Genomic DNA, 16,922 nt, shown 5'->3' with positions numbered 1-16,922 from the left:
GTTACCAAGAGAAACAGTAGGGCTGTATCCGAATACTGGCCTAATGGATCCCTTAGCTAAGGGATCCACTAAAAGTGCATCGTAGTGGACGTGGCCATCTTTGTGTTGAATCCGAATTCTCACAAGGGATGCCGATGCATCCCTTCACGCATCCACTAATTCGAGATTTCTAGGGATGCGACACTCGCATCCACTAACGCGTCCCTACATCCATTAGCTTCGGAATCGGGTTTTATTTTGTCTGTGTATAATATTACTTCAGATTTTCAGCATAATATTTGTTTAAAACATAAGCGAAAGTGATAACTTAAACAGAGACAAATGAAGACGTTAATAAATATAATAAAAATACGAATTTAAACTTAAAGGATAATTCAAAACTCATAAGTATTTTTAAAGTTTACAATTTATAAAATGTATTTTATTTGGATCGCTAACATCTATAACATACACGTTACATTATTTTTTAATTGGTAGGTATTTATTATTTACTTTTTGCTGAATATTCGTAGATATTACTACACAAAATGGCTGCGTGAACATTAGTACGACTGACAGTCAACAGGTGGTGCTAGTAGTAAAAGTATTCGGATACAATCCATCCATTAGAAATGCGTCCTCTACATTGTGGCTGCATTTGCTAAGGGATGTAGGGATGTGTGTGCTAAGGACGCATCCCTATGTATTCGGATACAGCCTAGGTTCCGCATACAGTATGCCGGCTATGTGTTGAAGTGTTAAGACAGTGGACTTACGGTAAATCAAAATCATTGTCATTCGGTATTCTTATGTTGTGGCGGGAACAAAAATATCATACAGATGATTGTTATTTTTGTTTGACCAATGTAACAGGATATAATTCTAAAAACCTGCACCAAAATTGTGTATCCTGATGTTTCGTCTGTAACAAAGCCAGTTCCGCAAAGACCCGAATTACCCATACCAGTTCCTACTAACACTAACAGCTTCGAAACGCCTTTATCACAAAACTCAGAACAAATTGATCATCTGCAAAGCAGTTGTGAAATTTTTCACCCTACAAATGACCCTCGACCTTTAAAACAGCAAGAACTGAATGATTTGGTACGGGATTTCAGATTACCTAAGGACGCTGCAGAACTTCTCGGTTCTCAACTAAAAGAAAACAATTTATTAGATGCTGCAACTACATTTTACTGGTATTGAAGCAGAGAACAAGAATTTGTGGAGTATTTTAAGAAAGAGGACAATTTAGTATTGGCTCATTCCATGAGATCCGGGTGTGACATTTGTTATCATTGTACCAAATAAAATAAGATATGTGAAAAGACTAACTTTAAACTGTTAATGTATGTGACTTTTCTCGAACCTCTATAAATGTCTGCCAAATTTTATGAATAAAATGTGGAATAATTTATTGGGAAAAATTGGTACATGTAATTCCAGGTGTGACATGAAATGAGCCTCTGTTCCCATGTATACTACCACAAACAAGAAATTATGTGAAGTGGATTGAGCTAGTGATATTAAATAATCATCGTGTTACAGTGTACAGATTGTCTTTTTACATGGACTATCCAAAAGTTAGAAATAACTTAACTCTTTTAATTCACAAATCTCACAAAAATTTACGGGTGTGACATTTGAAAGTTCGGGGTGTGACAGAGTGCAACACACCAAAGGTATTACAGTATTTTCTCGAGTCTTATACAATGACAGTAACCTATACTTGAAAATCTACTAAACCGTATAATATTATAAAAATTTTTAAAAATTTAACTTCATTTAAGTCAAAAATATAACACAATATTATCATAATTCAGAAGAACAAAAAAGTCAGCAAAATTATTAAATAGGTACTATAAAAACCTAAATGATTACTAAACTAGTCTACTTAAGAGATATAATTCTTGTGACTGTTGTCAAATAAACTGTAACAGGCATATAATAACTACAACACAAAAATATGTACTATCTTTGAAAGATTTGTGCAATGGGAGTGCATGACTTGATGTAGGCTTTTGGACATACGCCATTGCTTAGCACATGTATGTCTGCAGAAGAAAACTACAAAAAAACACAAATGACAAAAAACACAAACTAAGCAAAATTGCTGTTGTCAGGATTTAACGCCACACAATATTCCACAACAGGAATATGGTCAACAAACAAGGAAAAAACAAAGAAAAATGGACTAACAGAACGAGAAAAACCCCACAAATGATGACAGCACAAAAATTCCGAACCCAAAAAAATTCAACACAACAGTTGAAACGAGACAAAAAACACAGCAAAACGAAAAGACGAAACAAACACAATAGTTTTCCAAAAAAACAAAAAAACAAAAAAAGAAACGAAAAAACCCCCACAAATGATGACAGCACAAAAAAATATTGAACCCAAAAAATTCATCACAACAGTCAAAACGAGACAAAAACACGACCAAACGAAAAGACGAAACAAACACAACAGTTTTCTAAAACAGAAACAAGCGACGTTTCGGGAACTGCTATCTGCTCCCGTCCTCAGGCAGAGACGCACATGGTACGGAAACACACGTGTGACTTTTCAAAAAATAATTTTGCAGACCTGTGTAATTAATTAATTTTTATGTTACCAACTTAAATTTTTTGTTTTACATACTTTCAACCATCTATACTACAATAGTTATGTATTGTACAACTTACGTTATTCTAACTACCTTTTCCTGAAGGATTTGGATGTTTGTTTCTGTCCTTACCCATTGTTTGTTCTTTGTGTTTTGTATCACTATTTATAAGGGTAATTGTTGTTTTTTGTCATCACACCCCTGCAGTCTCTTAAATTCAGTGTTGGTGTGCATGTAACAATTGTAAATAAATAAATAAACAAAATAAATATACTGGTGGCCACAAGAAGAAAAATGAAATGGGCTGTGGAATTGTAACGGTTGGGAAAGAAGGATGGGGTAATTTTTTGTTTGAAATTTGATGTAGAGTGATGGGCAAAATCCCAGGCCCCCTAGAATGAAAAAGAACATCACTGGGGGGATGGGGGGCCGCCCCTCTTGCACTTGCAAAATTATAACTGCAAAATGTAAATAATTAAAAAAAAAAAATTGCCCCCCCCCCCCCCCCCCCCCCGCCCACCACCGGCCCCACCTTTCTTCCCCCTCTGGAAATCTTATAGATTTCAACCCTAGACAGTAATTTTCCTCTTATTTTGAACATGAAGTGTGCAAAATTTCATCAAGAAAGTACCAAAATCATGCTTGGGTGGTAATAGGGGAAGAAGCCCAGCTCCGATTGGCCAAATCCACCAGCCAACCAGAAGAATGGAAGGCTTGATGGCTATGATATTGTTACGATTTACCGCGGGTTCGTAAAGGATAGCCCAATTAATAGATTTTATTTCACACACACAGTTTTATTTATTACCACTACTTGTCACTTACAAATAATCTTCTAAATTGGCAAATAATTAATTACACTTACAGAAATGTCAATTCCCCAGTCACTTGTTCCACACACCTCGCTGGGCCGCACCTCTGGCGCAACTCTCGCCGCAGCACCCCTCGTGGGTCTCCGCCGCGGGACTCCGTCGCCGCACTCCGCCGCCGCCGATGCACTCTTCGCCGAGATCCCACACGACGACACACTCGCAACTTCACTCACGACTCCGCCGCGCCCGCGACTCTATCGCCCGGAAACTCCGCCGCGGGAGAACTCCCCACTCAGACTCTCTGCCCTGGAACCTGCTTCCAAGGACTTCGCCACTCTGCCGCACCTGCGGCACTATCGCCCGGAAACTCCGCTGCGGGCATGTCTCCGAGATATTGCGCGACCTTCGCCGTCGAAATGCCCAGAAACGCGTCGTGAGTCCTCGAAGGACGCGGCGGCTGCTCAAAGAACGCTGATAAACGCAACAAGCATCGGGTTCCCACAAAACGCGCTGATAAACATGTCTGAGTCCTTTTATTCCGCAGTGCGGCCTCTTTAAGTAACTCGATCTGAGGCAGATGCGCGCTGCGACGGTCAGGATCTAGCGAGATAGTATGACACAAGATACCAGGGAGAGGATGCGGGTGGAAGGGGGCGCAGACAGGCCGAAAGAGCGCGGCGACGCCAAGCAGTGCAGCAAAGTGCGATCGTAACAATATATTAGAGTCATCACTTCATATTTTTCAAGTCTGTAGGAAATATACGCGAAGAACTGGAAATTTTAATCTTTAACGTTCCGCATAAATATGTAGAACTTATTGTTGAAATATATGAAATTTAGAATTTTAACGACCCTGCAACCACTCTTGGGAGCTGATTTTTTGAAAACCACGTTCTCAGTTATTGGCTATGTAAAGCAAAGAACATCACTGCAAAATTTGAACTCTTGAGGGCATATACTTGAAAAATCAGAAATTTTTATGTTAAACACATGAAATTGTGGGGAATTTACGCAATTAATTATACGCATTATGGAACACGGACATGGATGCCACAACGTGGACCCGGCTTGCGACTCAGTCTCTGGGCATTATGTAGTCTGTATGGGTGCTAGGCTCGATTCTCCATATACTGCATTAAAGACTACCCTATCAGACCGCCCTGAGCGACGGGTACGCTTTTACACTACAAAGTGATGGTCGTCGGTGGGCTCTTAGGACGTCCCATGCCCCGGTCACCTTTGCAGGAAGCATACGTGGTCACACGAATAAAGTAATCACAGGTCTGGTTGGAGGGTTTTATTGTGGTCAAGTCGTACACGAGCGTACACAATTATGTAAGGAACTTTACATCATAAGCTGCGAAAAATGCCAACGACAATTCAACTGGTTTAGGGGCGGACCAGGACACTGCGTGGCCTGGCCTAGAAGCTAAGACTTGTTGTTTGATTAAAAATGTCCTCTAGAACTTATATGATTACTTAAACGGTCTACTACCCAGGGTAGGCCTCAAAGATGAAGAAAAAGGTTTTAAAAAAAAATTAATGGCAGCAGATGCTAAGAGATCAGTTGAACGAAAATGGTGAATTTGACGAGGTGCGTAGGTTGCGTCCTACCCTGGGCAGCGGATGAAAGAGATGGGTTTTGGTCCAGGTGTCAAGGTGGCAGGAAGCAGTTGAATTAAGTTAGGCTGTTTATATTTACGTGACGAAACAGAAGATAACACAACAGAACCTCTCGAGCACTGAATAATAAATTATAATTAATATTAAGTGTTAATAACATGTAATTGTACCGGTAATTATTAACATGTAAGGGCACGTTCCGAAATGTTTTTTCACATTGCGCTGCTCCGTCCTTACTTAAGCTGAAAGAAAACAAAACTAGGGGGAATTTAAAATGTAAGTAAAATTAACAATTATATTGATTAAAATATTATTTTAGGGGTGCGTGGCACAGATCTACTCGTCTCTTGTGGGGCGGACACACACACACACACACACACGTGCACACACACTCGGTGAGAGGTTTGAATAGAGGGTGATGGTGGGGAGAGAGGGGTCTGAAGAGGGGTGAGGCACATCAGGTTTAGGGAGGGTGTAGCCCTGGTCAACATCCCACTGTTGCGGGCTTTGATTAGCTTAATTTTCACAAACTAAAATATAGATAATTTTGACCACTAGGTTTTAGATACAAAAAAAAAAAAGCCAAACTTAATAATGAAGTTGCTAGTAGCATTTTCCCTAAACCTAAAAAGGTTTTTTTTATTAACCATTTAATTTTCCTATATACATATATTGCAAATGTTGTCCTGGAGACGAAGAAATAACCAACAATGCAATAGCTTTGAAAAATAGGGAAATTTTGATCTTTAACGCCTCCGCAACCCTCCTTGGGAGCTGCTTTTTTTTTTTTTTTTAAAAAGTATTCTTAGCGGATGTATACGTAGCAAAAGGAATACACATATTAATTTCAAACCTGTAGGTCTTTTAGTTTCCTGAGAATTAGTGATGAGCGAGTCATTGAGTGGTATTTCTGTTCATTCAAACTTTAACACCTCTTTTTACCCCTTAAGGGATGAATTACAAAAAAATCCGTCCATAGTTTACTACTAAGGTACTCAAGGATTATTTTGTCCAAATTTAAAATCTCAGGTCCACCGGTTTAGGCTGTGCGTTGTATGTCTGTTGGTCAGTGTTAAGAGTTTTATTAAATAGATACACCCATACAATTTAAATTTAATTAATACATCCACTAATCATTTTAATACTCATCATGTTAAAATAGCACTATACTTACTTTATTTAGCACTCTGTTAATTCATCTTTTTGTTGCCAGAATGTTTCATTGTCTTATCTAATGTATCAAGATTCATAATTTCTACAACTAGCATAACCTTTGTTTAATGAATAAAACTAAATAAAGTTTAGCTATTAAAATGAGCAGGGTTCTCACAGACAGGAAAAATCTCATAAATAGGGAAAACGTAAGGAAGTGAAAGAGAGTCTTCAAAACAGTGAAAACATAGGGAAATTGCCAATATCCAAGTACAAATCAGTGTCAGTAACTATTCAAATTTTCCAGTATTTTCATTTCTTAAAACTGAATTTTACGAAATGACTAAAAAAAAACTATGTATTAATTTTAAGCACAATCAAACAAATTTGTTTTTCAGAATGGCAGCGATTGTCAGGTAGTGATCATGATAATAAATTATAACAGTGCAAACTGCATATTGGGCATTTATAGTAATTCTTGTATTTTATGTGTCTTTGTAATTTGTATTGTAGTACATATATATTTTATCTTACTATATAGACCAATATTCCAAAAAGGGAGTTGGGGGGAGGGGGGTGTTAGAAAGAATATTGATGGGCTAGGGAAAACTCGAGGAAATTGGTGGAAGTAAGCATGTTGGAATGTTGAATGAGATTAAATTTAATGTTTTATTATTATTATTTAATTATTAAATTTTTTTGTTCTAACCATCATTATCATTAATATATTGTGTATAGGCATATCTATAAACACAAAAAAAAGTATTGTAAAAAATTGTATCATATGTAAAATATTTAACTAGGTAGTCAGTAAAGATTCAGCTTTTTGAGCTCTCATTGTATTCCAGTTTTGAACATATTCTATTGGACATCTCTTATACTGTCTGTTGCAGCTATGAGTTTCTTGGTCGTCGATGTGTGACCGAAATGGAATGCCGGCAAATGGAGGTCACACATCCCACAGCTCTTGACTTCAGCTCAAGCGATTATGTTGATAAGGTCTGGTGGCCGTATAATACATCATGTGTGCATTCGTGCCCAATGGGGTTTGACGACAACAGGACAACAGGCGACGGTGGGAGCTGCAGACAGTGCCACAGCGGCAAGTGCCATCGAGTATGCAATGGGACCATAGTAAGTTTCAGTTGGATACAAAAATTAGAGACATGACATTGTGGTCGACAATATTATATCCTAAACACACACTTATTTTATCTAAGGTTAACTGAGTGACAGTGTTTGTAGGATTGTATGAATAATTTGACCAGATATTATCTTCACACACTTGTTTCTTTGATTTTTTCAAGATGCTATTGCAGATAATGTGAATAATTATTAGATCATATGAAAGGTGGTTTTAAGAGATTAAAATGATAAGATACACACAAAGGAATTATTAACAGCTTAATATGTAAGACATGCTTTATCATATTGGTTTCATAGTGTCGATATGAATTTAATTATTATTTAAGTATTTATATTTCTTAATTTATTCTGTTAACTAGAATCAGGCCAATGATCAAATTATAAGAAAAAATAAATAACTAGCAGCAGTTACAGTTAAGTCATTGTCCCTTAAAAGGTAGAGTTAAACACTGAAAGATTCCATCTTTGTTTCAAAGTTTTTTTTAGGTCATAGCAATTATTTGTTATTACAGTTATAAAATTTTGCTTCATTAAAGCATGGTACATAATTTAGTGGAATGTCTAAAGTAAGTGAGTGGCAGCTACAAATAGTTTCCCCTGTGAAGTCTTTGGCATTTAGAATTGAATTGATTCCTGTGAATAACTACAGTTACAGTAATACTTTCAATAGACATGTTACGGTCAGGGTCGGCTTCAAGGCAGAGCAAGCCCGTGCCGGTGCTTTCAATTTTTATTTATTTATTTATTTATTTTTTGTTTAATTTTCTGTTAAATATGTGGACATTAATGGGAAAAGGAAAATTAAATTTTTTATATCTTGTAACTGAACTTGCTGGCCAATACTTATTTGAATTCATGATTTTGTATTAGTAGGGACAGGAAAAATTCGCGGGTTCAATGACCTGTAGGATGAACTCCACTTTTTACTCCAGTTCTACGTACTCGGTCAAATGCCACTACCTCATTAGCTGCTGTCTTGTGAGACGTCCCAACGTTGCAGCCTGTGATTCGTATAAAGCTTTGGTCGGGCGTTTCTCATTGGCGCAGTCTCATCCAGGTGAGTTGTGAGCCAATAGCAGAGGCAGCACTGAGGTATAACTATTTGTATTTTAGCCTATCGCGAAATGAATTCGCGAATTTTTCCGGTCTCTACGTATTAGTTAAAACTTTCAAAGCTTTTATGATGTCATTATACCGGAAATTTGATCTTAAAGATTTATAAAACAGACCAGAGGATAATTTATAAGGAAATAATATCAGAATAGCCTAAGATAAATGAGTAAAACCATCATCGAAATTTAAGTTCCAGGTTGGGTTAAAAATGTTTGAAAGAGTAAATGTTTTGAATTTTCCGGGGGAGTGTCTCCAAAAAAGTAAATTGTTCAGGGCCCCGCAGAGCCTAGGGCCACTACTGGTTATGGTCTTTGAAGTTATCTGAATGTGTGATCTCTGCCTTAACTAAGGCAAATTTTTAATGTTAAACTGACGTGACCGGGAGGTTTGTGCGCGATTAAGTGTCTAATTAATTGGCGTCACCATGCATAGGGGCACACACCCGGTGGAGACACTCGATCTAGGGTCGTAACGTCGTCCGTGTGTGGCGTGACTCGTGTCCCCGTGAAACTGCAAACTGCTCAAACTACCAGGACCCTGCCCGCTCTCAGCGTCGGGCACGCTATATAGTAAGGAACGCAGTGGGCTCTTAGGGCGTCCCTCACGCCGGCATGCAGTGGGTGTTCCACACGTGGGTGGCTACAGACAGAAACACTTAGTTAAATGCACAATACTTAGTACACGCCATGGCACCACTCCTCGTACAGCAGTTACAATTAAACACATAAGTAAAGCGGATAAAACGTCTAATGGCACGGCTGGTTTAAGTGAGGCCAGGGCCACCTCCGTGGCCTAGTGAACTAATTTGCGATAATGTCCAAACTCCACTATGCGGATTACTATTTAAATTAATAGAGCAGTCGTGTCCCCGAGATAATTTCCGGGAAAGACGAAAAGGATTTTAAAATAATTAAGTGATGGAATGAACAATTCAGTGAAAACATGTTGAAGTCCGAGGAGTGCTAAGAGCGTCTTACCTCAGGAAGCGGTGATGAGCGACTGGGAAAGACATGTCTGCTGAGGTGGTTCGTCAGAGCCCTTGTGCCAAAAGTGACATTTGAGTGCTGTTAACGTATTTATGCTTAATGAATTATTACATTAAAATTTATAACAGCATCTCCACCACATAAAGTATAATAAGTTTATGCATCAAAATTTACAAAGTAAAATATTAAAATGTGTGGACTTCGGCAAGTCTGGGTCTGTTCTGGACATTTAATTCCAACACAATTAATCTTATACTGTTTAAGGGGTCCTGAAAAACATGTACACTATGGGAAAAGTAAAAGAAAAGGTTAACAATGTTAAATTAATGTTTATGGGCATGGAGCACTGACTCTACCTGCGTCCTCTTGCGGTAGTCCGTGGCATGCTATTGAAACAAGGCTCATGCATGTTGCTGGCGGGAGATTCAAGTGCCAGAGGATAGGAGGGGTTGAGGAGTGGTGGCATATTGGGTTTCAGTTGGGTGCAGCCCCAGACGATGTCAGAACGATAGAAAATTGTTATGTTCTGAAAGCTGTTGAATCCATATGGCTTCCTTCAGTTCCTATATCCCCTCCCTAATTACAGTAATCACCCCAAGGCCAACTTGCCCAAACTGTAAGAAAAATGTAAGCAAGTTAATCATATTGAGTAAGATTTCTTTTTATAAAGTCACGACTGTGCGAGCTGGCCTGAGTCTCAAATAAACAGTTATGTCAGACACCACCCATAAAACCAAGCACATCAATTCCATTGGTGGTTCAAAGTGACAAAAGTCTCCATTAGCTTCGAAACATCCTCGGGTCTTGTAAGATCCTCACGTCTTCCTAAACCGCATGAAACCTGGCTATCTACAATGGTTTTAAAACTTTTCAGAACTCAAAACAACTTGAACTTATCAGTTTTAAGAATCCTCTAAAAGGATCCACCCATGTAACCATTCAGTAGTCCATAATGTAGCATGTACGGCTTGTGTCAATCAGCTACATTAATGTTTCCCAACCTATTTTTAGAACACAGTACCTACTGTAAACATAAATTACTGAAATCTGCAGCACTCGGCATAAATAGTTATGCCATTTTTACAAATTGGCATTTTTTTATTATTTCTTCTGGGTATTAAATTAGTAGAACTGTCAGTGGTTAGAATTATTGAATGCAGTTATTTCTTTCATTTGTTGCAGGTGACCAACATCTTTTTGGCACAGGTGTTCAAAGGCTGTACGTACATAGCAGGTTCTCTTGAAATTCAAATCCGTGGTCGTAATGCTGTTCGAGTGTTGGAGGAGAGTATGTATTCCATCGAAGAGATTGAAGGCTATCTCAAAGTATCTCGTTCGTTCTCGCTCCTGAATCTCAATTTCTTCCAGAACCTAAGGATTATTCACGGAAAAAGTTTAGACCAATTAAAATATGCTCTGGTCGTAATGGATAACCAAGATTTGGAAGATTTGTGGGACTGGAGTAGTCGCCGTCACGGGATGAAGATAGAAAATGGATCCTTATTCTTCCATTACAACCCTAAACTCTATTATTCAAAAATTGAAAAGTTGAGAGAAATTTCAGGTGCTCCCAATTTTAATAACACTGAAGTAGATCGTAAATCAAACGGTGACAAAATGGCATGTGAAATCAAAAAGATTAAATCTTACGTAAAGGCAATGACTTCAAGGGGTGCTGTGATTGAATGGGAACCATTCACAGATATTGATAAAGATGATCTCATAGGTTACATTGTGTATTACATAGAAGATCCTCGTGCAAACGTAACATATTTCCATGGTAGGGACGCATGCAACAGTCATGGGTGGCGAGCCATTGACGTAACTGCAGATGATGGGAAGCCGAGCCAACTTTTAGCTCAGCTGAAACCCTTCACCCAGTATGCATTTTATGTCGAAACTTATTCCAAAAAAAACAAAGGTGATTGCAGTGAGATCCTGTACTTCACAACTTTGCCAGATAGACCGTCATTACCAACGAAAGTCATTTCATTTTCTAATTCAAGTTCGGAAATTGTTCTTTGCTGGGAAGATCCGATTCATCCAAATGGTATTCTCACTCATTACGTGATCACAGGGGTTTGGCAACAAGATAATCAGAAATTTCTGGACTATAGAGATTATTGTGTTAATCCACTTGAGTCTGAAAGTGAAGATTCACTGCCTATACCTTCAGATGGGAAAACTGAAAATCAAACTGAACATTGTTGTGCAAGCCTGTCCGAAAAGTTTGAAATCTCAGATAAAGTAGTATTTGAGCATATGTGCAAAAGTAAACATCTTTTACATTCCAGATACATTGAAGAATCGCATGTTAGTAATGAAGTCGATGCCTGTTACAATTATTTCCATACCTACATGCATGAGGATATTCGTTTGAACAAAACGAGACAAGAATTGCAGCTGGTCAGAGTGGGTGAAAATGAGTGGCGAAGATATCCCGAGTCATCAGATGTTGATCATTCTCAATCTTTAGGATTTGTTAATTCTGCAGAAAATTTGATTGATTCTGAGGATGGTATTGTCACGAATTTTACCTATTTTGTTGATGCTAAAGAACACACATTTACACTGAAAAATCTTCGTCATTATGCTTTATATACTATTAACCTCTTTGCATGCCGCAAACCCCTGTACTACTTATATAAAAATGGAAAAAATGAGTCAGATTACAATTTCTGCAGCTATGCCAGCGTGGTCAACACAAGAACTTTAGCCGAGCCTGCTTTGGATGAAATAAACTTCAAACAGATGGCAGTTGACCGCTACAACCACTCATTAAACGATGTGTACGTAAGTTGGAAACAGCCTAAAAGACCGAACGGTGTTATTGTATCATACCAAGTAGAGTACAGGATGGTGGACATTGAGAATTTTAAGCCTGGGTTGGAGTGTGTCACCAGGAAGCAACATGAACGAAATGGGGGTGGATATGTGGTCAGGAACCTTTCTCCAGGAAATTACAGTTTCAGGGTGAGGGCGACATCATTGGCAGACGAGGGACCATTCACAGATGTGATATATTATAGGGTGGTTGAAAAGCCTGGGGCAGCTGGCATGACCAAGACTTTAATTATCATCTTTGTTTGCCTTGTTGCCTTTTCGCTTGTTGCTGTGTCCCTGTACTTCAAAGCAGTGAGTAAAATAAGGAATGGTCTCCCCCTTATTGCTTCAGTCAACCCAGACTACGTTAGTTCAAACGGACTCATGTACGTTGAAGATGAGTGGGAGATGCAGAGAGAGCGAGTGACGTTGCTGCAAGAATTGGGTCAAGGGTTTTTCGGCACAGTGTATGAAGGTACACTCGATCCAGGCAAGATGCGTTGTGCGGTGAAGACTGTCTCTGAGAGCGCATCCCCCAGGCAGATGATGGAGTTCCTGAATGAAGCATCTGTGATGAAGTTGTTTGCAGATGCGCACCACGTGGTGAAGCTGCTGGGAGTAGTGTCCAAGGGTTTCCCGCCGTTGGTCGTTATGGAACTGATGACAAACGGTGACCTGAAATCATTCTTGCGAGCTGCCAGGGATAGCAGTCTCGAGGAGCAGCCGAGCCTCAAGCAGATGTTGCTGACAGCAGCCCAGATCGCAGACGGCATGGCCTACTTAGGGGACAACAAGTTCGTGCACAGGGACCTCGCTGCTAGGAACTGCATGGTCGCAGAGGATTTGACAGTGAAAATCGGGGATTTCGGCATGACCCGCGACATTTACGAGACAGACTACTACCGGAATGGCACGAAAGGGCTGTTGCCGGTGAGGTGGATGGCCCCGGAGAGCCTCGGCGACGGGGTCTTCACGAGCCAGTCGGACGTGTGGAGCTACGGCGTGGTGCTGTGGGAGATGGCCACGCTTGCCGAGCAGCCGTACCAAGGTATGTCCAATGAGTTTGTTCTTCAGCACGTGCTCGCGGGGGGCAGCCTGGAGTCGCCGATCCTGTGCCCCGACATCCTCCGCCAGCTGATGGAGTCCTGCTGGCAGCCCAAGCCGGGCAAGAGACCCACCTTCCTAGACATCATCGGACGGCTGGAGAGGGTCACGCAGCTGGGAGCAGTGTTTCAGGATGTGTCGTATTACTGCAAGAGGGAGAGCCGCGGTAAGAAGCCCGCGCCCGACGCCGCGCGGGACGAGTCCGAGTACGTTGAAGCATCCGTGGGCAGGCCCAACGTGTTGTTCTACCACAGCAATGACGGCGGGGAAATCGTCGCACAGTGGAAGCAAGACGGCACTGCACCAGAGATTGAACCCCTGTTGCAGCCCGCAGACGAAGGCTATGTTGAACACGAAGCTTCGAAAAGAAACTCATCCACTGTCAAACCAGACTTTCAGGTTATGCCAAATGGCACCACGAAGGGTTGCAAACAAAACTATTGTTGATTACAGAAAGTGGACGGTTTTGTCAGTCAGGTGTGATTTGAATTCAGAAAGATCATAATGGGTCTGTTATTTTAGCAAGGTATGCAATTTATTGGTAAAAAGAGTTTTTTTTTTTGCTGCTAATGTTTTACATCAGTAATGCCCAATTTTTTCCTCCCTTAAACATGTACTTTGTGTCATTTGCAGATGAATACCTTTTATTTTTTTTTAAGTTCATGGGAACATAAATGTTTACTCGCATAGTTTAGTAGGTCTGTTAGCATGAATATCAGAGATTTTCTGATTGCCCATAGTCAATAAAGTTCCTCATAAGTTTTTGTTAGTGTAGAGTAATTGAATTTTGATCAATAATTTTTACTGTATATATATGCCTACTTTTTAAATTATGAATATCTTAATAAGCTTAATGTGTTAAATCTTTCTGTTATTCTTTGTTTTTAGATAATAAATACTAATTTATCTTAACAGTATTAAGAATTTTTGTTAGCCTGAATATACACACATTTATTTCTAGTTCTGAAAATGAAAATAAGTTTTATCTCAATTTTATTATTTTGTCATTTTATTTATTATGTAGATACCTGTAAACTATCAATGACATACGTAATTAGCCAGTTAGTTTGGTATTGCTTTTTTCATTTTAGTTGAAGAGCATTTTTAATTCGCAAGAAATTTATAATCATAGTTCAAATTTGAGATAGGTACATGTTCTTCTTCACTTCAATTTTATTCCAACTTGATTTATGGTCCCCCTGTGAATTTCATAGTGAAGTGTGCAGCTCTTGATATCATTGTGTCCTAGTATGTATGTGTTGAGTTAAACAGGTCGTAATCTCACAAATACAGTTCATGCAAGGCATTTCAACAACTTATTTTTTCAGCTTACAATAAACTCATTATAATCATCTGTCAAAACCAGGAAACAATGAAATCATGTTTATTTTACATTAGTTATAATACATTGTAGAAACATATTTGAAATAAAAACGGTTATTATAGCCTTATTAAATTAGTCTTCTGAAAAATGAAAACATTGTTCTGATAAAGTTTTATTTTATAGGCAATGTGTGTTTTAATTTTTGCTTGCTTATTAGCCATATTTAAAAATGATATAAAAACAAGAATTCCCAAAAATCTTCACGGAAATTTTTTGAGAAACATCAGAGCTTAAAAAAATGATCAAGAGATTGAAAACTAGCTGGTTGCAATGAACAATGAACTAAAGCATTGTCTTTTTCATGAATTAGAATAGTGTTGTGGTAACAGTGATACATTTTTAGAATTGAAGGTAACTGGAGGACATTTGGAATGGTAATTTTGATCACATCATAAATGTTTTAGCATAGATATGATCTTAAAGATGTTGCTCAATATTTTTATACTTAAGACTGTGTCTGTAGTTTGTTAACTATTATTTGAGTTGGTATCTGTACAGTTTTGTAACTCATAAGCTTTATGTACAAAAAGATGACAAAGTTTGTAAGAAGTAATTTTTGTATAAATATATTAAAGATAACATTTTTTAAACTCTTAAGGTTATTTTTATATTGTATGATGAATGATTTTTGTGTTTTATAAAAGTATGCATTTCCAACAAGTGTCCAAGATACTACATTTGTACCACACTTGACTTTATTTGAAGTAATATTTTTTGCACCATATTTTTTATTTGTATTGTATATTTTTCCTAAGTTATTAACATACTAACAAGCGCTTGATTAGGAAAAATTAGTTCAATTAACTTTTATTAAATTCTAGTTACACATTCAATATTACACATTTTTGTGAGGAAAAGTGATAAAAATAGGTTTGTTGCAGTACTGACAATTTGTGGTGAATTTGAGTTTTGAGGGAAAGAGAATTTTGCAGCCATTTTCTCTTTATGCCTTCAGACGGAGCTGTTTAAGATATAAACCTTGGTGCTCCGACATATTCCGTGGTTAGCGTTGAGACCCCTAGAAGCACATTGAGGTCATTTCCACCTGCATCCAGGACAAGACGATAAATTGACCACGGCGTAAACCAACTGGTGGTTGGTATGATTGTTTACGATGTGCCCTGGTTGTTGAGCGGAATGTCAGAGGATGTTATTACTTTGTCGCGCCCAGTCTCTACCTCGTTGTTGTCATCTCCACAATCTCCCTGATCTTTCTTGTGGCTGCTGCTTGAGCTGGCTTCTGGTACGTCCCAGTACAATTTGTCGTCAAAGAAACATTCTTGGGGCACGTCTGCAAAGACTTGTGTTTTGAGAATTATACCTGGAAATAAAAAATATTTCATTACATAACTGTTGGGTATATGCAGTTTAGAAAATAATGTGTTGGTCAATTAGAACTGATTGTCTTTTACTACAAATGATAAACATCACACAAACGTCAATGGCAGCGACATACACACGCTAACCGGATTCAGGAAAAAAAAAGCAGGAGTGGGGATACACCACTAAAGTCAAGACACAATTTACTAACCAACAATAACACTTCAAATACATATGCTCTGATGTCTATTCATGAATTAAGTATAAGAAGTCATCAGTTATCGTCATGCTACAAAAACAAACTGCATGCTGGAGGGAGGTGGAAGTATTTGTTCTATAGAATATTGTATTGAAAATGAAAATTCTGTATATGTAAGTAGTTCTCATATAAAGGCATATAAATTATTATCAGCATATAATGCATAATGGTACTTAATTGTAGGGACACTATGCCGCAATTTTCAGCACACAAGTGTTGTATTGGTTTGCAGGCATACGGTTTGAGCTTTAAGTATGACAACAACGATAAGGGAAAAAATTTTGTACCAGTTTTAGTTGCACAAAGGCAAGGCAGGCTGAAGTTTAGACAATGGCCTTTGCTTACCAAGCATGACATTAACAGTTTATTAGCAGTCAACCTGAAAATGTATCACGGGGAATATGGGGAACATTAAATCTGTATAAATTACCTGAAATATCAATTAATAAAATATTAAGTTACTTAAATTCTTAAAATATAAAACTTATTGTTTACAAAGTGTATGGCTATTGCTTATCTCCACACAAAAAATCAATTTATTTTAAGTTAATGCAAATGAACAAGTTCACTGCCTGATAAGACAGTTTGTTATCAATGAGCCAAAGGCAAATTG

General features: G+C 38.3%; 2 protein-coding genes across 3 annotated transcripts in view; one reads left to right on the top strand and one right to left on the bottom strand.

Annotated features, from left to right (window-relative positions):
- The window catches only part of LOC134528222 (insulin receptor-like), a 119,660-nt gene extending 104,841 nt beyond the window's left edge, over nucleotides 1-14,819 (top strand). Inside the window, exons 5-6 of the mRNA XM_063361640.1 lie at nucleotides 7,068-7,308; nucleotides 10,602-14,819. Coding sequence (XP_063217710.1) covers nucleotides 7,068-7,308; nucleotides 10,602-13,793 — 3,433 coding nt within the window. The 3' untranslated portion in view covers nucleotides 13,794-14,819. The remainder of the gene's footprint in view (nucleotides 1-7,067; nucleotides 7,309-10,601) is intronic.
- The window catches only part of LOC134528223 (ammonium transporter Rh type A), a 67,563-nt gene continuing 65,355 nt past the window's right edge, over nucleotides 14,715-16,922 (bottom strand). The window contains exon 9 of one of the 2 annotated variants that reach the window (XM_063361641.1): nucleotides 14,715-16,051. In XM_063361641.1, coding sequence (XP_063217711.1) covers nucleotides 15,840-16,051 — 212 coding nt within the window. In that variant the 3' untranslated portion in view covers nucleotides 14,715-15,839. The remainder of the gene's footprint in view (nucleotides 16,052-16,922) is intronic. The other variant, XM_063361642.1, reaches the window with a different exon arrangement.

This window comes from Bacillus rossius, chromosome 1 (assembly GCF_032445375.1).
Source record: "Bacillus rossius redtenbacheri isolate Brsri chromosome 1, Brsri_v3, whole genome shotgun sequence".
In the NCBI taxonomy this organism is placed as follows: Eukaryota; Metazoa; Arthropoda; class Insecta; order Phasmatodea; family Bacillidae; genus Bacillus; species Bacillus rossius.
This window is presented reverse-complemented; position numbering and strand designations above follow the sequence as displayed.